The sequence below is a fragment of the Thunnus albacares genome, chromosome 2 (assembly GCF_914725855.1).
Source record: "Thunnus albacares chromosome 2, fThuAlb1.1, whole genome shotgun sequence".
NCBI classification, from domain to species: Eukaryota; Metazoa; Chordata; class Actinopteri; order Scombriformes; family Scombridae; genus Thunnus; species Thunnus albacares.
This window is the reverse complement of record NC_058107.1, coordinates 3,464,302-3,486,756: the sequence shown is the minus strand read 5'-3', so window position 1 is coordinate 3,486,756 and position 22,455 is coordinate 3,464,302. Positions and strand designations below refer to the sequence as shown.

Genomic DNA, 22,455 nt, shown 5'->3' with positions numbered 1-22,455 from the left:
CAGCAAACACTCATGTCACTTATGTGCTGTCATACAAACACACACTCACCCACTCTCCGACGCTGTTGCGTAAACCATCGTGGACCACCTTCACTTCCTCCCAGAGAATGCGGTCTCGGCCCCAGCGCCTGATACTGGAGCGAGTCTTGACTGCAAACACCAGCAGGATGATGAGGGCTATAAACACCAGGAAGCCCAGGACAATAGCTATGGCCTGCAGGAAGCAGAGGACTCGACATCAGTGGGCTGAAATTACATCCACTAACATGGATAGTACATGACAGGTAAGTCTGAAAGTCGGAGCTAACACAGGACTCAAACTCAATAGTGCGTCTGAGTCAACAGAGCATAGGATTGCTCCGCTACCTCCACACAGGACTAGGTTAAAGGGTAGGTTCTCCAAAATTACATAGTTAAAACTCTCAAGCAAACAAAATGAAATGAAATGGCATATGGTTGAAAGGACAGATTCACAATTTTTCAAGTCTGTCAGGAGCCCAAATGAACATTGAAACATGTTTTTCTTGCTGTAATCATTCCTCCTGTTCATACTGACCATTAGAAGATCCCTTCATAATGCACTTACAATGTAAGTGATGGGGGACAAAATCCACAGTCCTCCTTCTGTGCAAAAATGTATTTAAAAGTTTATCTGAAGCTAATATGAAGCTTCAGTCGTCCAAATGAGTAAAGTAGATATCTTTCAACGTTACAATCTTTTTAGTGCTTATGACGGAAATGTTCTCCAACTTATTTGTCTGTGAAAACTGTAAGATACTTGTTTCCGGTTTCTGGTGCAGTTTTCCTTGTTTCAGGAGTTTTCAAGAAATTAGTGTCACCAAAAAAGACTAAATAAGGCCTGATTGCAGCAACAAAATATACAGTATCTCTAGAACAAGTTGATTTAGAATTGGAAACAAGCTGATTAAGCATTCAGAAAGGGAGAAGCATTCTTATCCTATAGGCAGAATTTTTGTTTTTTCTTGTGATTTTTTAAAAATAAAATATGACTTTAAAACACAGAAAATTACAATTAACAATATGAACATTTTTGCAGTGTTTGCTATTCTTTGCACAACTCAATTCCCTTAAACTGTCTAATTTTTTTGAAGCAATTTTTTTTTGGATAGATGTTTTTAGCAATCATTGGAAAATTACTGTTGACTATATGGGTAAACCTGAATAATCTATCTTTGATATCTGTATACACAAATCACTGGCTTCCTGTAAGAAAAGAAGATATACAGTATACATAACCTGCCCCACTACAACCTATACACCACTACACCGCCAAAAAACAAGCTTATCATACCTCTTGGGGCTCCACCACACAGTAATGGTAGAGGTACTGGTTGAGGAAGATGCCCTGGGCCTGGTTCTGGTTCTGGTACTGGGCACACAGCTGAACGACCTGGCTGTAGTAGACGGACCCTGTGGATTGGGCTGTTGGGTTCACCGCCACCAGGTACACAATGGTGGCAATGATCATCAGAAATGCCAAGATGGCACAGATGATGATGGTTGCTAGGTAGAACTTTGATGAACGGGCAGTTTTTTGCCTTGATATAACCAACACAAAAATGACAAGCACAGCTATGAAAGTAATAGCAGCCATGGCGATGATGAAGCCTTTGCCAGCTACGGGATCCATTTTGTTGTATCCATTGCCGTAGCCACCATAGGAACCACTGCCAATACCACCTCCATATGAGCCGCCATAACTGCCGCCATAGGAGCCACCGTATGAGCCGCCGTATGAACCACCATAACCTGGCATCAAGCCACCACCTACTCCACCTCCCAGACCCATGAGGCTCATATCATAGTCCCAGGCCAGTGTGGAGGCCACGCAGGCAAACACAGCCACACACATGATGATGATGATAATAGACATTATCTTCATCACACCCGGCGGTGATGTCCAGAGATAGAAGTGAAGCATCTTATCGTTCGGGTAGTAGGAAAAGGCTGGGTTGGACATCAGCTCGCTGTGCCTGGGTCTGCTACTGTGGCTGTAACAGAAGAGGACAAAGGAGCTGAGGTCAGTGTTTGTTATGACAGACAGGCTTAGAGGAATGATCTACAACTTCGTGCCTGACGCTGCATTTCACATATGACATGGTGAAGCCTTAAAGTAAATGCTGATATAAATATTACAACAAAAAGTCTTTTGAATTTGCCAGTGATTCTAAACAAAGCTGACACGAAACTGAGCCAACTTACATCTTTTACTAATACTGAAAAACTTTTTACGAATTGCCCAAAAATGTACCCATTTTGGGTAATCTACTTTTTGGTTTATTTGTCATTAAAAGGAACAGTTCAACCTTTCATGAAATTCTCTTGTTGTCTTAGTTTCATGCCTGTGTGTCTAGTACAGAGACAAGTCCAGGGCATGTTTTCCTAGCTTAGACTGAATTTAGGAAAAATTGCAGATCTGCAAGTAACTTACTTTGACTGTCTGATCCAGCAAGTGTTTGTGATTCTGGCTTGGTAGATGACTTAAACTTGAATTAACAGATTTTTTGGCCACAACAGAAACAAGTTGTGAACACTATGTTGACATATGATCACCTTCTAAGTTGATATGTTGAACTTGTTAGTAAACAGTTGCTTATTTTCACATCCAGCAGTTATGGAGCAACATTATCATTCATTTGGAGTCGTGTTTCTGTCCACCTGGTGAATGTAAGTCCAATTTTTACTCTCTTTTAGCTCTGTTTTTGCTCTCTACCAACTCCTGAGAGAAATATTTGGCTCTTTCTATCCATCTATCTGGCTGATAAATGCTCCACTATGTTCACCAGCTAGTCTACAGCTCACTGTGTCTGTTTGCTGTTTGGTACTGAGCAGGTAGTGAACAGTGACTTTTAAGAGCTTCTTCTCTGAAAGCAGCTGCCTGTTGCTGCTGAAAATGATGATGAAAAAGAATGAGAGATTTATTTAGATCAATTTGACAGATCTACACATTTACCAACTTTTTATTTTGTTATGGATGTACTGCATGGTAGTGGTGCAACAGGTATGCAGGCTGTATACAGGATTCACAATTGTGACTCCTGTTGTGCTAATGACATGTTTACCAACCAAATCTGCCTTTTCTGGCTTCTACCTCTGAAACTATTGTTTGCATTTCACTAGCGGTAAAGTTTTTCTACCTTTTTGCAATGAGTGACAGCTCTCTCCACTGTTGCATTGCTCCAACAGAGCTTTCCTTATATAGACAAATGGGGGCATAGTAGTACGCTAATTACCGATAGCGGGAACGTGCCTGTCAATGTAGAATGATTCTGATTCACTAACATACGCACAGTGGTAAAAACAAAACTGGCCAGTGCACACATGTCATGAATCCAACGGTAATTTTGCATGCGCACTTATTCTGTGCGCAAAGTAAGAACATTTCTACGCACATATTAGTGAATGAAACCCATTGTTCCAGACAGCATTACAGGAAGTGGTTCTGTAACACACAATGATGTTCCACAGGAAATCATGTGACCTGTCATTAATGACCTTATCAAATTATACTGTCTGTCTGCAACATAATGGTGTTAAATATAATAGAATATAACCTGTAGCTGTCATTTGATCAGCCTGGTCTCATAATGGGTTTTTGTCTTTCCCTTCATTGTGTGGGTTCCCAAACAGGAATATTAGGTTAGCAAAAAACCTATGGGACGCAAAACAAATGTGTCAAAAAGTTTATAAGTAAGTGTCTTATTTACCGTATTTCTGCACAGACCTACAAAAATCTAATTGATCGATCTTGTCTGGCTAAGCTGTATTTTCCAAAATGTCAGATTGTTAATGTTGGAGCCCTCAGATGCTACATAGGTGCAGTATGTGCAGTAAAAAGTGAAAAAGTTAAACAATCAGCTCAATCAATACAACGCTGAATAAACATATGGCAGCAACAGCAAGTGGAAAAAGCATACGGTGCATTCAAGTATTCAGACCCCTTCACTTTTTTCACATTTTGTTATGTTGCAGCCTTCTGCTAAAATCATTTAAATTAATTTTGTCACTCATCAATTTATACTCAATACCCCATAATGACAAAGTGAAGACAGAATTTTAGAATTTTTTGCAAATTTATTAAAAAAGGAAAAACTGAAATATCACATTGACATAAATATTCAGACCCTTTACTCATTACTTAGTTAAAGCACCTTTGGCAGTGATTACAGCCTTGAGTCTTGTTGGGTATGACACAACAAGCTTTGCACACCTGGATTTGGGGATTTTCTGCCATTCGTCTCTGCAGATCCTCTCGAGCGCTGTAAGGTTGGATGGGGAGCGTTGGTGGACAGCCATTTTCAGTCCTCTCCAGTGATGTTCGATTGGGTTCAAGTCAGGGCTCTGGCTGGACCGCTCAAGGACATTCACAGAGTTGTCCCTAACCCACTCATGTGTTGTCTTGGCTGTGTGCTTAAGGTCATTGTCCTGTTGGAAGGTGAACCTTCAGCCCAGTCTGAGGTCCTGAGCGCTCTGGACCAGGTTTCATTAAGTCCCCCAGTCCCTGCTGCCGAAACACCCCCAACATCATGATGCTGTCATCACCATGCTTCACTGTTGGGATGGTATTGGGCAGGTAATGAGCAGTGCCTGGTTCCCTCCAGACTTGATGCTTAGAATTGAGGCCAAACAGTCCAATCTTGGTTTCATTAGACCAGAGAATCTTGTTTCTCACAGTCTCAGAGTCATTTAGGTGTTTTTTTGCAAACTCCAAGCAGGCTTTCCTGTGTCTTTCACTGAGGAGAGGCTTCCATCTGGCCACTCTGCCATAAAACCCAGATGGATGGAGTGTTGCAGTGATGGTTGTCCTTCTGGAAGTTTCTCCCATATCCACACAGGATCTCTGGAGCTCAGCCAGAGTGACCATCGGGTTCTTGGTCACCTCTCTTACCAAGGCCCTTCTCCCACGATTGCCCAGTTTGTGCTGGGCAGCCAGCTCTAGGAAGAGTCCTGGTTGTTCCAAACTTCTTTCATTTAAGAATTATGGAGCCACTGTGCTCTTGGGAACCTTCAATGCAGCAGAAATGTTTTTGTAGCCTTCCCCAGATCTGTGCCTCAACACAATCCTGTCTCTGAGCTCTGCAAGCAGTTCTTTCAACCTCATAGCTTTGTTTTATTTTGATATGCATTGTCAGCTGTGAGACTTTATATAGACAGGTGTGTTCTGTCCCAAATCATGTCTAATCAATTGAATTTACCACAGGTGGACTAATAAAGATGTAGAACATCTCAAAGATGATCAAGAGAAATGGGAGGCACCTGAGTTTAATTTCAAGTGTCATAGCAAAGGGTCTGAATACTTATGTAAATGTGATATTTCAGTTTTTCCTTTTTAATAAGTTAGCAAAAAATTCTAAAATTCTGCTTTTGCTTTGTCATCATGGGGTATTGAGTGCAGATTGACGAGGGAAAAAATGAATTTAAACAATTTTAGCATAAGGCTGCAGCATAACAAAATGTGAAAAAAGTGAAGAATACTTTTTGAATGCACTGTATCTGTAGGTAGGGAATGGGATCCCCTTTGAAACCCAGTTCTGAATTGGAGTGGTTCTAAATTAGTAAGGCAACGAGGTATTTTTTTTTTAGTTTGGTTCTTTTATTGGTACTTAAAGGAACCAACAAATGAGATCAGCGGAAAGATAAATTTTTAAATCAAGCTGTAAATGCAATAAAACCTTCACATGTAAAAAACCATTTAGAGTAATTTATTAAGAACACAACAATTTTTCAGCTGTTATGCAGTTTCCCATCTACCACCAGTATGTTTTACACAGCTGTAGCACACTTGTTAGGCTCATAGCAATGATGAATAGGTAACAGTGACTTCTGTTTTACATTCTTTTTAAACTTCAGTCAGTGTTTTAATGTCAGGAATATTAAGCATTTTATTTAGAATTGGATGATATTGAGTTTATACTGTGACTTTGTTTTTGTAAACATTGCTATTGCTGCTCTAGAAACAATATTTTCTTATATTAAAAAAAATATATATATACATTGTAATGCTGTAGTGATTTTTGATGTGATGTTATAATGTGTGTGTGTGAGACACACATTATAACATCGGAATGCAGTACAGTAGTGAGGGATACATTAAATGTAGGTTAACTTACGGTTTGCTGCCACTTGAATGGTGATGATGGGGTCTTTGTTTATGGCCTGGCATACTGAAATCCAACTGGAACTCACCCTGCTACAAAAACACACAAGCACTGATTTTACAAAAAAACATTAAAGAGTGAACTTTGTATTATATTAACTGCTAATATCACAAAGCAGCAGCTATCCTTTGTTATCCATCCAAACCATATCCATAACCAAACTTAATTCAGTGGCATCAGATTTTTGGCAACTTTGACAATATATGCAAGTAATTTTCAGACTTTTCTAACAAGCTCAGGGGCTATATTACTTCCAGGCAGCCAACACCACTTACATTAATTTCCATACAGTTTGAAAATTGCTTGAATTAGGTAATCCACCACAATGATCATCATGTCTGCCATTATTGTAAGCAAAGTTACAGTATTACAGAATTTTCCAATTAATCTGCACCTACGTATATGTAGGGCTGAATATTGTTTCAATATCATTCAATACATGAATTTTAGTACCGACACTAAAGCAATCATTTTTTGATGCCCTGCTTTTGAGAAATATAGCTAAACATGTTTTTCAAGGCAACCTTTGTTTCCATTTCACAAAAAAGCCAAACTTCTCAAATTTTAAAATGAGCAAAAACAAGCAGCCAAATCTAAATGAAACAGACAAAAATGTAAATTAAATCAGTAAACTTCTCATTAAAGAATAATTAAACTAAACCACAAATCTGACCAGATATTTGATGACAGTTTTCAATACAATTGACAAAGTATTGAGGTTTGACCCATCTCTACTGATATTAACGGAAACATGCGGCTGCCTCGAGGCTATGGAAAACATTAAAAATGGAAAACATCCTTGTGTTGATGTTAGTGTTATATTTGTGTGTGAGAAGTAAAGTAGTAAAGTATCACAAAGCATGGCAGATACCTTGTCATTCAAAACTAATTTTCAAATACTGACCTAAGAGGCTGGTGAAACAGGCCTACTGCTTGGTCTTGAGGTTTGTTTGTGGTGAAACAAAGCAGAAAATAGGTGGGTGGAGATCTTACTGGCACACAAACTGAGAGCCGCACTATTTTCAAAAATGAGCAGCTGATAGGCTCAAACAGAGCTGGCTAGTTTCACAGACTGAAACCATAGACTGTAAAAAAAATAGTAAAAGAATGAAGAGTGAAACTGACTGTATACTGCATGCTGGCTGCCATAGTTGGACTAAAATATGGTCTTTTTCCTAAATTGTTTAAAGTTACAGAGATAATTTCAAGTCAAGTGAATTTTATTCATATAGCGCCAAAATAACAACATAAGTTAGGCTATCTCTGTTCACTTTTCACAGAGAGTAGGTCTAGACATAGCATTAATTTACAGGGACCCAATATTCTCTCATGAGCAAGCACACAACAGGTAAAAAGACTAATCCCCATTAAACATGATTAAAAATTAAAAGTAACCCTTTCACCAAATCCTTTTAGGTTGTCATTAGTGTAGAGATGAGCTGGTGTAAAGAGGAAACAGCTTAAACAGACATTAAGAAGCCTGAAATATAGCTAGCCGCTCAACAAATACTGTACAGGCAAAATTGATTTTTTTTTTTTGTTTGTTTGTTTTGTTGTTGTTGTTGTTTTTAAATGGCGTAGCGTTAATTAAACTGCTATTTAATCACGAATACTATTGTTAACCCAGGGTTTCTTCAGAAATCTTAAAAGCATAAACGGGTTAAAGCTCTGCAGAGAAGAAAAACGTTGGTTTTGTTCTTATTACATGCCGCCCTTATTATTATAATTATGAAATTGACCAACCTAGTTTGCTGAACCGCCTGATCCGGATGAGGAAGACTGTACTGACGCTGCAGTGATGGACGCCAACAACATACACTAGAGGCGCGCGACCGCACCTTGTTGTGTTGATTGTGCTCTTCCACGCGCTCAGGAGACTGCAAAGAGACGCCCACAGGTGTGTGTGTGCTCGTCACGTGGTCTCCTCCCCAGGTCTTACAGGACTAACCTGTCTCACCCCCCCAAATGACGTGCGTTTTTCACTGTGGACTAGGTTTCAGTTGTGGGGCAGGTTTTCACTCCATTGGAATGGGAAAAATTGTAACTTGCAGCGTTAACTCAGCATCTGCTTCAAATCATTTCCCATACATTCAGTAGTTTCAATATTCAACTATTCAGTGTTGTTTTAAAATCATTAAAAATTCAGGACGTATGGCAGTCGATTATATGTAAAATATTTTACAAAATGAACGTTTTTAACATGGGCAGTGCAGTAGCTTTTGGTGTATACATTTCTACCACTTTAAATGAAATTAAGATTAGATTATTTTAAACGACTGTCATAGCCACTGATCAAATGTAACTTGAGGCTGAAAGGCTGTCATGTTGATCCAGTCTCCCTGCTGAGTGAATCTACAGGAAAACGCCTCCAGTGTTGCAAAACCTGACACCGGCAAAAAAAGAGTTTTAAAAAAAAAAACACAGCTCAACAAAACCAGTCCTCCAGGCTGTATACCTGAGGGGACACAATAGCAGCCATTTTATGAGGTTGACAGAGTGGTTTGAGATGGAGCGAGAAATGGAATGCAGTTCAGTTCACTCAGGTCTTTATATACTGAATGGATATTCAGTGTCCCACTCAAAAATCTTTGGTTTTTCCCACGAGATTTATCATTCATCCCAGAGAGGAGCCACACTTATTCAGTTGTAAGGAATCTTCTTGTATGCATCACTGAGCAAATAATTTACCTCCACACAAAGACATACTATCCATTTTTCTTCTGTGGTACTGATTAACTTTGATTGGTGTTTCCCCTCTACATTTTAATAAAGACATTTATTGTGAACCATGGTTATAATGTCATTAGTTACCCACATTTATTACCACTGAGCCTGGGTAGCTGTTGGACAGAAACTGTGAACGGTTGGTGTTGTGGATATTTTTGAGCGATGGTCAGCACCTCAGTGGAGAAAAGTGGACACGAGCCTTTGATGTCTCAAAGCTGAAAAAGTTTATTGAAGTACTTGATCAAGAAGAACTGAAATAGTGAGCATCGAAGTCATCTGCAACTCGGATGCTGTCTCTTTCCGTTCTGCCCTCTGAAGGTCTGAGTCTTAGTCTTTAACCTCAGCAGATCAGCCTACAATATGAAAAATTAGTCTAATTGGTTCACTAGTTTCTTAACAAGGAACTGCATTTTACCCGTGTCAGTTTAGGTCAGGTTGCATGGAACTTCAGCAGTTTTAGTTTGAATGTCTGACTGTGTCAATAGAATCTATGCATCCACCTATCTGTGTTGTCTAGGAGAGCCTCCTCCGACCTTGGTGACCATGGCGATGCTGATTTACCCTCTATCAGAGAGGCTTCTGCTTTCCCCAAAACATCACCGACAGCTGGAGTCTCAAGGAGAGGAGAATATGTCCCCTTCCTGCTTAAGAATTACAGTGTGACCTCAAGGCCCAGGCTTGACCCAGTGTAACCCAATTTGTAACCCCTAAAGATGGAAAATTCCATAACAGTTGGTATAACAGAAGTCACTCGAACTGCACATTAGAACCAAAGAGGAGCTTAATGATTAAAGTCAAAGGAGGCAAAACCCAAGGATATAAAAAGGTGTTTCATTGACATACAGCAGCATTACATACCAAATATGATACAGAATGAAAATATAAAACACGATCATGTACAAAAAAAGAGTTTACCAAAGGACTGATTAAAACTACTACTAAAAAAAAAAACACCTGTTTGTTTTCAGTAACAAGACTCAGCAAAAATTCATACTGTTTAGAGCTGTAAGTAAATGCTGACATTACACCTCACAGTTAGTGAGAAGACAGAAGAAAATCAATGTATAAACCAATAACAGTGAAGATTATGACAAGCAGCTAAACCTCCATCTATGACATGTACAGTAGCCTACGTAGAAGTACCTCCCATCTGACCAACCGCCAAACTCTGTTAAACTAACCTAACAAAATTTGTAGAGACACGTCTGTCTGCTGCAGCGCCAGCGTTCTGATCATAGTAGGAAGAAGCCTAAATCTACATTAGTATTTACATCAGTCCAGCTGAAAGCTAGCTTTGTCTGTTGATTCATCAATGCAGCCGGTGTGTCTAGCTGGCCAGCTCCCCATTTATGCCTGGTGTTAAAGGAACAGTCCCATATTTTAGGAAACATGGTTACATGTAAATAAAAGAGGGAAAATGTTTTTATGTTGCTGGAAGGCTTTTTTTTTCCTCTTTTGATGCCACATACATAATCTTCCCAAAATGAATGGTTAAAAATGATAAATACATTTGTCCAATGTGACCTTTTTATTTCCAGAATTTGATTCATCAGGTCCATTAGAAGTCAAAAGGTCTCAAAGAGCTGTATCAGTCAATTATTTTCATCTCATTCATGTATGTGGGGGGTCAGCAGGAAGTTAGTTAGCTCTAACAGAGAGGGACTGTAATGATCTATGGGCCCCAAAACACAGAAGCCTGATCAAGCCTGAAAAACTTTTTCCTATGTATGCACCCTGGTGGCATCTTTCATTGGATTGAACGAGGCACCATCTTGGAAGCTGGCTGCCTAGTTACGTTAGCAATTTCCCCCTGCGTGAAGTCTTTGTGTTAAGCTAGGCTAAACACATACTGGACCGGACACACAGTGATGACATTGATAGTGGCATCCTCATCTGACTCTAGGTAAAAATGTATACTTCATAGATCTGCATCAGGAAATGCTATAATGTACAGTATAATGAACAATCCTGTTATGCCCTTCATTTACGTTACAGCTGATGCATTCCAGCTGTTTATGCTCTACACATGTTTTCAGGTCTGATTCAACAGTGATGGCATTTCCACCTGCTTCAATGTGACAGTGACATATCTACAATCAGCAATTATGTTTAAGAATGATGACAGCGGTTTACATTCTTTGCGGGGTACTTCTCTCTTGACATGAGGTTTGCATTTCTAACTTGCTGACTCTGGAAGATCCCACCTCATTCCCATCACAATACATGGTCTCTGCTCTGTGCAGTAGACATGTATGTTTCTTATGTACTGTAGACACAGACTGCATTTGGTGTGTTCACAGCAGTGTTTAACTGCTGTATTAGTCGCCGTCATTCCAGTCCATGACCTTGTTGTACTCCTGAATCTTCTGCTTGATGTGAGAGAGCTTGTTTTTTAGGTACTCACACCTCTCTCTTTTCTCCAAATAAGTTGGGTCCTGACAAGAAAAACAAAAATAAAGGCAATAAATTCACTGTTGACCATCTTTTCCTTTGTTGGAGTTTTCTTTCCACTGGTTACAGAATTCCTATAGATCAGGGACAGCCTTACAGTGGTAGTCAGAGAATATCACACTTACACTAGTGGGGCACTGTATGGGAAATACAGCACAATACAATAGAATACAGTGGAGTACAATACATGGTTTGTTTGTTTTTTACATAATTTTCAGCAAACCAGACGGCCATTAACAAACCAGGAGGGAGGAACATTTTAGATAATGGAGGCACTTCAGCTTATTACAGAAGCCATGTAGAAGTCATCAGATAGATGACAGAACATCAGACTTACTGTACAAAAGGGGCAGTCCAGTGATTTACACCTCCATAAAACTTGTGGGGGACTTGTGAGAGACATATTAGAGTTAGAAAAATCTAAATTGAAGCAGCAGAGGTAAAAACATCCCAGCTTTTAGTCCGTAGTATAGGTCAAGCTCCAAAACACTGGATTCTAAAACTTCCAAAATGCAACTTGATAGCATCTATTTAATAAAAGCTCTGCCTAATAAAAGCTCATGTGTTTTAAACTCCACACAGCTAGTTTGTAATGTCTGCTTTGTCCAAATCCAAAACAAGATAACTCTGATGACATCATCCAGATAATACAGTTACATTTCTCCAGCATGACTCACTGGTTATGATAACAACATGGAGAATTCCTTTCTTAACTCGAACACTCAGGTACTGTAACCTGGTTTTGGTTGATGCAACTGGGACAGAATGAACTGATAAGCTTCCAGTTTCACTTTAAAAATGTGGTTTGGATGATTAAGTGATTACTGCATCATAAAAACATCTTAAATAACAGGGAAAGTTGGTGAGTAAGTTGGTGAGACAAGTGTCTCTGTTAAAAAAAAGAGAAAAGTAAAATAAAAAACATATCATGATTGTTAATTTGATCATATTGCGCTTTTAATGGAGGCTGCGCATAAAAAGGAGATGGTCAAAATAAAAATAAAGTTGGTTTGAAGTGTCTATGAAAAAAAGACAAAGCTACAGACAAACTGTACAGACGTCAGCTGGATTATTTTGATGCGGAAGAAAAAGTCTGAATCTAACATTGGAGATCAGATGAGATCCTGATGTATGTGTGTGTGTGTGTGTGTGTGTGTGTGTGTGTGTGTGTGTGTGTGTGCGTGTATGTGCGCTTCAATTTGACTGAGTGAAGAATGACTTGGAGAAGAAGTGGTTTGACATTTATCGCAAATTATGTCATTGAAAAGTGAATTTTGGTGAATTGTTTACTGAACTTTAACCAGAGGTGCTGCATTTTTTTTTTTTAAAGAAATTACTTATTTATAAAGGGACATAGTATACTTGTCATGGGGAGACTAATTTTTTTGTTTTTGCATTCTACCTCTGGGTATCAACAGTAAGTCAGTAAGATATTAACCACAGTATGAAGTACGGCGTGGAAACAGCCATCTAGTGAGCGACATTTTATCATGAATACTTACAGCTTTCTTTCTCTGATATTCCAGCAAAATGCCATTGATCCGCTCCTTCTCCTGAAAGAAAATTAGCACATTACTGGACATAGTTCGACAATGTGTATCCAAGAGTGCTCCTGTGTGTGTGTGTGTGTGTGTGTGTGTGTGTGTGTGTGTGTGTGTGTGTGTGTGTGTGTGTGTGTGTGTGTGTGTGTGGACTGGAGTGGAGTCAGGATTGTACCATTTGGCTAGAAGGTCGAGGGGGCAGGTTCTGCATCATCTCATCCATCTCTTCAAACTTCTTGGCCATGGCCTGAACCTCAGCATGCAACTCCTTGTATTCAGCATACTGGTCATTGAACACAGCCTTGTACTGGTCCCTCTCCTCCTCTGAGTGGATGGCGGGATACTTCCTGTGGAAACAGGGCCGAAACACAAAACATTTTATGGTGCTGCTGGCTACATTCACACTGCAGCTGAATATGTCTCTGTCTCTTCGCAGCAGGTCTGGAGGGCGGCAACATCAGTCAGTTCATCTAACACTTCGGTCCAGTGTAATCCCAAATAAGGATTAAGAGTAGACTGCCTTTAAAACCCGATTAAAAAGGTACACTGTGGAGTTTCTTATAAACAAACAAAAGTTATGTTTACAGTATTATTCACCAAAACACACTATATGTATCCTTGAGCTTTAACCAAAGTGTTGAATGCATTCCTTACTATTAAAACATTTGCAAAATTGATTTTTGAAGTATTTTAATTATTGTTGACAACTATGTTTACTAGTTTACAGTCTTCTTCCCTGTCTTTGCTGGTACATTGATGCATTTCTTGGCACATAACAGCCACCTGTAGATCTGTGGGAATAGTGTGAAACTATTGGCAAGACTGTGTATAGCATCGACTGTGTTCGTGTGCACATGCGTCCTCATGCACATGCACATGCAGGAGACAAAAAAAACAGGGACCCACTCATAAAAAAAAAACAAACATATCCATAGCACGACCAGAGGACAGAAACTCCACAGGGTACATTTAACCTTCAGATTTCTTAGGTGTGGTTTAAAATATTGCTAGATTAGGATAATCCTGAATTAACCAAGGAAGATTAGAGCTAAAACACATGGCTAGCAATATTGCATTTTTTTCTTGTTGTCAATAAATCCCATTAAAAAACCCAAATCAACAGTGTGTTAAGCTGCAGACCTAGATTTGCCTAGGCAAGGCACGTTTATTTGTAAAGCACATTTCAACAACAAGGCAATTCAAAGTGCTTTACATAGAGCATAAACAGCATCAAGACAGGATATAAAACCACATAAGGCAATGTAAAAAGATGTTTAAATACAACTAAAAAGTATTAAATTGGAAATAAAAAATAAGCTAAAATAGAATAAGACAAATAAAACAGGAGAGTCGAAGTTACAGTGCAGTGTAAGATACAACTTCCTAAATTTCCTAAAACAGCTGGTCACTGTAGTTGTTAGCAAACATTACTCAAACAGAACTATTTTCAGTGGTGGATTAATCCATGTTTGGTGCTCTAGTGAGTGTTCTGGCAGCAGGACGTATTTGGGATCGAGCTGTCCATTGTTTTGGACAACAATGGCACTGAAGATTTATCAGTCTTTACATACAGTACTTGTTAGTAGGATTGATTAATTGTTGGTTTAGGTGTTTTCATGGAATTTGTTGATAATAGGAACAGAAGAGAATATCACCCTATACACAAGTTCATTTCATGTCACACACTGTGTGAGACTATGATATCAGTTTTGCAGCATGACAGATTGTGAGGATTTAGTCCTCAATTTCTGACACAGTCAGGATATTGATGCAGCCTGTCTTTTGTCTCCAAAGTTCTACAGTGGCCATCATTTGACTTGTCTCACAGTGTGATCTAGAAAACTACTTAGTGACTACTTCAACAGGAGCAAGACACTAAATAATTATGATTAAATTAGCTTTCAAGAATGTTTTCTGATGTACAAACTGCAGTGGAGGTCATTTCACTGCTGAAGCCCATTTTACTGCTGTCACAGACATGATAGCCTGTACTGGCCTGAAAATCAATACACTTTAAAGCGGATTGAAGTTTGTAACAAATTGTAACAAAATCAGAGACTGTATTTATATTTGACATGAAATCATACACAATTAAGAGGCCTATCCTGGATGTCTGAAAATAGCAAAGTATTTCTGTGAAATATGACTAAAGGCAAATACTCACGCCACATAGTCAGCTATGACGACAGGTTTGGGGATGTATCCAGCTGGGATGTGACCTCGGAGGATCTCTGGCTCCAACGCTACCAGAGGAACGGCTGCAGAGTTGTTTGGAGCATCCATGAGGTCTGGCTGGATGGTGGGGAGAGGTGTCTGCTCTGAAGCCCTGGAGCCTGAACCCAGCTGCAGTAGATGTACAGACTCGTGTGTTCAGTTCATGTATACTGTGTTTAATGTAATGTCCGATACAACATTAGACATACAAGCCATTATACTTACTACAGATAGAGGCACTGATGATCCAATAGTTTTCATCTAGGATTGTTGTGAAGAAAAGATGGAGAGGAATTCATTTTTATTCACAGTGTAATCAAAGACAGTTCAATTGCCTATTGTATTCAATGAACCATTCCAGTGTTTCTGAATGTTATAGACCACTTTTCAACTCTCTGCAGTTTAATTTTCATACTAAAGTTAACTGAAACCAATAGCTGACTGGATGGTAGTAAAAAAATCTGTTATGTTTTAGAACATGGTGTAAAATGTGCACTGGTATGGTCCATTAAATAGCCAAACTGTTCTAGAGTTTTTGAGACAAGGAGTCAAGGTATATTATATCTCAGACAGAGTATTCAGAATGTGACAAATTCACACACAGGTTGGAAAAGGATTGTTTGTCTAGTGTCAAGATCCCATTCACAATGAATGGTAGCCTGTCATGCCTTCAATGTTCAAGTAGCAGTAAACCAACAATAAATATATGGGTGACAAATGTCTGGCAAGAGATCACAATGATTTTGAACTTGCACACACAATATATGTGCAGTAAGTCTAATATATAGACCTGTAGTGGCTGCTTCTTTGATATCTTTGAATAGCTTTTAATAGCTTGCCCCTTCTTACATTACCTTTAAACCCTCAAATCTCATCCTGGTCTCTGAGGACCATATGTAATACCATCAAAAATCACTGACTTTAGATTTAGTCTATTTACTTTTTAAACTGCTTTTTTCTTGTGAAATGCTGCATAATTGTACCTTTTCAGGCCTTTAACATTATTGGTATGAAACAGCTGAAGAAGGGAACCGATTGAACCATTCTAAAGTCTTACATATGCAACCTGTCACAAAGGTTTGCAACTAGTAATTGCTTTATATTAAGGGGTTACTAGCCCCATTTGTGACTTCAGCACTCCATACAGTATATTACTCAGTCACAGTGTTCCTTAAGTAAATGTTAGGGTGAAAATAAAAAGGTTATCTTAAACCCTTAAACCCCCCTCAGCAGCAAGTTGCATCCTCAGAGATATTTTCACAATCTCACACGTCTACTCTCTGCCCGCAATGATAACATGATATACAATTCATTGCTGGATAACAAATGAAAAATAACATTTTAATTTTTCCCCTAAGGATTGTGTTCGGAACACTATGTAACTGAATCACAGAGTAAACTAAGGGTTGCTGAGGTCACAGATATGGGCCCGAAGGGTCAAAAGCAATATGGGAGAATCACTGCTTTAGGAATGTGTACAATGTTCCTACTACAGGTCCAGTTTTCATTCCATTCAGACCCTACAGCAGATTATTTAACAGAGTAGTAAACTAGAGGGAAGTGTGTGCGTGTGTTTCAGACCTCCTGTGCCAGCTCCTCCTTCCTAATCCTTGCTGCTTCATGTCTCCACAGCTTCAGACACACTCCTGCACTAATAAAGTAGAGCACCATGGTGATGAAGAGGAAAACAATGGCTGCAGTCTGGCCAGCCTCGGTGCGACAGAAGGCCCCGTTGATTCCGTTATTGAAAACTGGTAAGTTGCACAGCCCCCCACGGGTGGTGTCCCTCACATAAACTATCCCTGCTGCTAAATAGAGTACTGCCAAGACCAGGTTGATTGCGCACTCTGTCAACGGCCACCAAGAAGAGTCTAGAAGGATAGCTCTGTAGTATAAGGTCATTCCAAGAACTAATAGAATTACAGTCACTATCCACGCAAGACCAGCCACTACTAGGACAAAAGGTGTCTTGGGGCCGGTGTAGTAACCCCCTTGTGCACCTGCGCCCCCACCAAGCCCACCAAACAGCTGTGGCTGGGAGTATCCATACATATTGAACCACTCGTTGTCCTTGTGTACATAGGCACAGACGCAGGCGAACACGGCAGCTCCCAGCAGCAGCTGCACACAACCCAAGATCCTCAGCAGGCCGGCCCAGGATTTCATGTAGGCGTAGCGCAGGTGGTACTCCTCCACCCGCTCCTGGTAGGTTTGAGCTGAGAGGTTGGTGGGCACAGCAGATACAGACTCGAATGCGTCTGCACCCAGCAGCAGCCCATCCTTCTGAGAGGTGTAGGGTTCCCGGTAGGAGCCGGGCAGGGAAGGAGATGGAGGGGCGGAGTGGGGTGGTGAACAAGGGACCCCTTCTGTGGTGTGGCAGTTGGCACTCTTCCTGGATGAAGGTGCAGGGGAATGAGGTGTAGGTGTAGGGGGGATGGACCAACCCTTGCTGCCACGGTTACCGCTGTTGCCACGGAAGAAGTTCTTGACGGAGTCAGGGATGAAGCGATGGACCGGCTTGATGTCCATGGCATCACAGTCACCCTCCATCTGCTCATCTTCTGCAGGAGGGTAGAAGGACTCAGGCCCAATGGCGGGTTGTTCAGGTAGAGGAGGAGGGGGGAGGGGGTCTAAGCTGAGGGCTGGCACTATTCCATGCATGGGTACTGGAGGCAGAGGTAGCCCCTGGTCCCGATATAAGGAGCCCACAGGGACCTGGTCATAGTGTGGTATCTCCCGCACCCGGTCGAACCTGGTGACAAAACCGCCTCCTCCTGAAGACATGGGGACCTGGTGCCAGTGCTCTCTATAGAGAAAAACTGAGGATTAAAACACAGTCTACTGTCAGTGGGAGGTCCTGCAATGGCTTTAAAGGATAATTATGGTTTATTACTTGAGTCTTAATTCTGTAGCTTTAGACATAACTTCTACCGGTCATGATAACATTGCACTCAGCCAAATGGTAGCTGTGATCTAGGAACACGGTGATACTGCTACAACAAGGTCCGATGAGGCAACAAATACGAGCAGTAAGACAATCTGACAGGTTGTAAACAAGTCGACAGTTTATGCTGAGATCATCAGGCTACACAGTATCAGCTGATCATAGCTGTAACCATTTGACTATCAGCCAGGTCAGGAGCATTATATCAACTAAACCACCATCCTCTGTGACATCAACCTCTGCACACAGACATCTACTTCTCATCCACACACACTCACTCTCTTTCTGCTAAATGGGAAGCAAAAAGACTGAGGCCGCTTTCACCAATCAGTCACCATGAATGGTTCCAGTGTCTCTTACATTCAAAAAATCCTGATTACATAAAGAAACATTCACTGGTGTTGTGAGGTCAGTTCCTCGCACTTTTACTTTATCCATTACCTTAGTACATCAGGCAAGTTGTGAAAGACAGCTAGCTATGACTTTCGAAGTGACATGTCTCTTGGCCAAGTCACAGCAAGACTCTATGATCACCTCACCTGCCACAGAGATCACCTCATGAGACAAAAATATTTTGCAATCTGATCTCAGCATTAGCCAGATTATCCCAAACCACTTAATTTAGAGGTCAAACAGAATGATCATCCCACAGTGTGCAGGAAATCTGTGTGAGCAAGACTACAGTAAGTACAGGAAATCAAAATTGAATCAAAGTAAACTGTAATTGATGTTTACACCAGAGAGTTTGGTGAATAATTTTACCTTTCCCCTTTGTTTTCTCTTCCAATTACATTTGGCCAGCCTGTTTGTTTCCAACCTGTCTAATCATCTGACTGCTTTTGTGTCTTGCTCCGTCTGACCTGTGCATTTTTAGCAATGTTGCTACAAGCTGACATCACTTCCAAGGTGTCAGCTAGTAACCAATAAGTAATGTTAATTTTACTGACAGAAATGATGGACAAAACTACAAAATCAAGAGCCAAGTTGTAATAAATCTAAATTATCCAATTAAATTTGGAGTCTTAGTGCCGTAAAGTCTCAGTGGTGTCGTGTCAGTACTTCTCCAAATTTACCAAAGTACCAAAGGACTCCCTTTGCTTTTCTAAGGTAACAAACTGAGTGAAGCTACTTGTTCCTGAACATTTTTTTTAATACTGTTAAAGTTAAAATCATTCACTTTTTCTCCTACTTAAGAAAGAAAATGCTATTTACCTCATTTTATTTCACTTTAAAATGCTCTTAAGTTTAAGGAGGTCCAGAGATCTCTGAAGTCTGTTTGGGTCCTAAATGGAGTGCAGACACAGAGGTCAGCACACACCCTCTGAGGCATGTTTAGGAAAGACTGGTCGTGATTAACAATACATTGAATGAAGCAATATGATTTATCATAGGATAGTTTCAGCTCATTGGTTGCAGCTGCTGCTTTCTTGTCAGCTGTTTTATCCAAAACACACATTTTTGTGCATTCCTCAGGTGTGAAAACAACAAGAATAAATCTGGTTTTCATGCATCTTCATTGTCTTCACTGGTCATTCTCCTTATGTTTACTGTGTTTCCGTCTACCAGCAGCAGGATTTATTTTCTTTTCTCCAGTTTGATTTGGTTCTTTTTGTTTCCATTTCCTATTATTTCATCCCTATTTATGTACTTTTATGAGGATATTTTACAGAATAAACAATAAGGTAGATGTAGGATAAATCCTTATGTCTATTTTTTGTGACTTGGATAATTGGTGTAACAAGATGCAGCATAAACATCCTGATTCAATTTCTGCAGTTTGGGATTTCACAAAGAAATGAATTGTAAAAATTGCATTTGAAAAGTTGAATAAAACACCACAACAGCAAGGACATCCTACCAGCAAATAAAGCCTCAGCAGATGACATTTTATAAAACATAGATTTTTCTAGAACTGGAATTCAGCAGGTGCCCATGACCTCGCAGTAGAGCTAAATCCCTGTTAGCATGGTTAGCCTGAGTCAGCTGGAATGTAGAAGGACTGACTCTCTGCCACAGTGACACACATTCACAAACTTCCTATTGTCTTTCAGTTTGGACAAAGTAAACCTTAAATATTTAACGGCAATCCATGGGTGTGTAGTTGAAGATCTGACCGCTAAGTTCAGCTAAGTTGAAATCAGCTAAGTTTTGACATATTTGCTTTCAAAATTACTAAAACAATTAATTTTTTGTACATAAAGTGCATTCATGTCTTATATATAATAGTCAAGAAAGTCTTATACCCGGATTTAAGTTATCATAATTGGAAGAGAAAAAGTCAGATCAGTACATCCTACTGCAGACAGCACTGAGTATTAGCAGTGTGCTACAAAACATTGCTGAATTCACAAGCGAACTATTGTACATGAATGTACTGTCCCTGTAGACTTTTTAATCAATATGCACTTTCCTCTGCAATTCCACTCACTCCTTTGAAAGACAGCAATGATAAGAAATAGCAAAAAATCTTTCTGGGCAGAGGACAACCTTTTGGATAGATTTTCCAAATCTATAGGAGACACTGAGAGCATCTATCGAATGAAGCAGATAGAAGCAATGGTTTATGGGTCTTATGATGAGGAATAGCCAGCGGTGGGAAGTATTGTACTTTCTACTCCACTACATTTATTTGACAGCTTTAGTTACTTTCAGATGAAGATTTGACACAATGGATAATATAACAAGCTTTTAAAATACAACACATTGTTAAAGATGAAACCAGTGGTTTCCAACCTTTTTGGCTTTTAACGTCTTACAAAAAGCAGTGTGTAGTCGGGGTCACATTTCACATGTCTATGAGTTGTTAACAGCTCCACCAAATAGTGATTTTTCCCTCTAAACTTCATTTCAATAAATGTTCAAATGATTCAATATTTCACCAAAAATCAAAGATGAGAGAAAAAGTCCAAAAACTGAAAACAGATTTGTGTATCAGAACTTTGTTTTTTCTTCTTTCCTCTCCCATTAATCATCTCACGACCCCTCAGATTTATCTGCTGACCCTTTGGAGGGGCCCGACCCCTAGGTTGGGAACCACTGGACTAAACTAGCTAACTGTATATAAAGTAGTTGAAACTAGCTCCACCTCCAGCAGCTACAACAGTAACATGCTGCTCTAACACTGATGCTTCACTATTAATAATCTAATGATGTCATATATAATAATATATCAGTCAGAGGAACCAAACCACTACTTTTACTGCAATACTTTAACTACAATTACTTAAGTAGGCTTTTTTAGGCAGGACTATTACTTGTAATGGAGTATTTTTCCTTTGTTGTATTGGTACTTTTACTGAAGTAAAGTATCTCATTACTTCTTCCACTACTGGGAATAGTTCATCCTATGACTGAAGAGACAAGAAATTCAACCAGTTTAACAGATAACTGCTGAAAGTCTCGTCTCCATACGTATGTATGAGTTCTACATTCATCTTAACAAATAATTTAGTCTCATATTCAGCCTGAAAAAATTATATTTCTTCAGACTAGAAAACATGCCAGAATAATTCCAGTTGTTCCCAGGCTGTTTGTCTGTTTCAGAGTTTTCCTAGAAATGACTTGACAGAACAAGGCAGTATTACATTGTATTACGTTTCATGACTCTCTGTAGACTAAATACCTGCAGAGTATGATTGATTTGTTTTTATAAGGCTTCCAAACCTTGGGGTCGGGTCCTAAGATAAATATGAAAAATCCTTGAAATGAAATAATGTGAGAAGGACAAAACATATTTTAGTTTAACTAATTATGAGGCAAGTCCACAATGACCCCATAACCTGTGATGTGGGGTCACAAGACATTGCTCTATATTAGGATGTCACATGCCTAAAAAAAAGGGGGGAGCCTCGGAGTTAGTAGGTCTACATCATAATCACAGGACTAAAATAGGAAAAATAGGACTAAACCTTTAAGTCTGATCTATAGTGGGTCCAGGACAACGGAGTGCTAAAATTTAGGAAATTAACTTTCTAGCCTACACATTTAGACAGATTGTAAAAAGCCTGCTGAAATGTTCTAGCACGGGAGGCAAACAGCTGTTAGGTTTGGTTAACTGGATCAAATTGGATAAACCTGAGAAAGATGGATAAAACAAACGCACCGCAGTTTACAATGAGAAACACGATACCGCCCATCCTTCTCGTTGTTGTTTCTTTTTTACATGTAAAAAATCTACAATCTTGTCCTGAAGACAGCAGTAAATCACACTAACAATTCGATATTTAGACGTGGACTTACCTGCTGTTAATTCTCCGACTATTTTTCTCAGTGAAACAGGTGCAACATCCTGTCACACTCGCTTTGTTCTCCTACACTCTCATACTGATCTCAGATCAGTCGTCTGAGCCGATCCCTGCTTCATTTAGGCTCATAAGTGGAAACGAAAACTGACCTCAGA

General features: G+C 39.7%; 1 protein-coding gene across 1 annotated transcript in view; it reads right to left on the bottom strand.

Annotated features, from left to right (window-relative positions):
• The window catches only part of LOC122990143, a 27,628-nt gene extending 5,173 nt beyond the window's left edge, over window positions 1–22,455 (bottom strand). The window contains exons 1-11 of the mRNA XM_044363275.1: window positions 22,296–22,455; window positions 16,694–17,918; window positions 15,338–15,373; window positions 15,063–15,241; window positions 13,074–13,245; window positions 12,860–12,910; window positions 11,252–11,341; window positions 4,373–4,374; window positions 3,268–3,327; window positions 1,313–2,012; window positions 50–214 (exon numbers count right to left, since the gene is read on the bottom strand). Coding sequence (XP_044219210.1) covers window positions 50–214; window positions 1,313–2,012; window positions 3,268–3,327; window positions 4,373–4,374; window positions 11,252–11,341; window positions 12,860–12,910; window positions 13,074–13,245; window positions 15,063–15,241; window positions 15,338–15,373; window positions 16,694–17,896 — 2,658 coding nt within the window. The 5' untranslated portion in view covers window positions 17,897–17,918; window positions 22,296–22,455. The remainder of the gene's footprint in view (window positions 1–49; window positions 215–1,312; window positions 2,013–3,267; window positions 3,328–4,372; window positions 4,375–11,251; window positions 11,342–12,859; window positions 12,911–13,073; window positions 13,246–15,062; window positions 15,242–15,337; window positions 15,374–16,693; window positions 17,919–22,295) is intronic.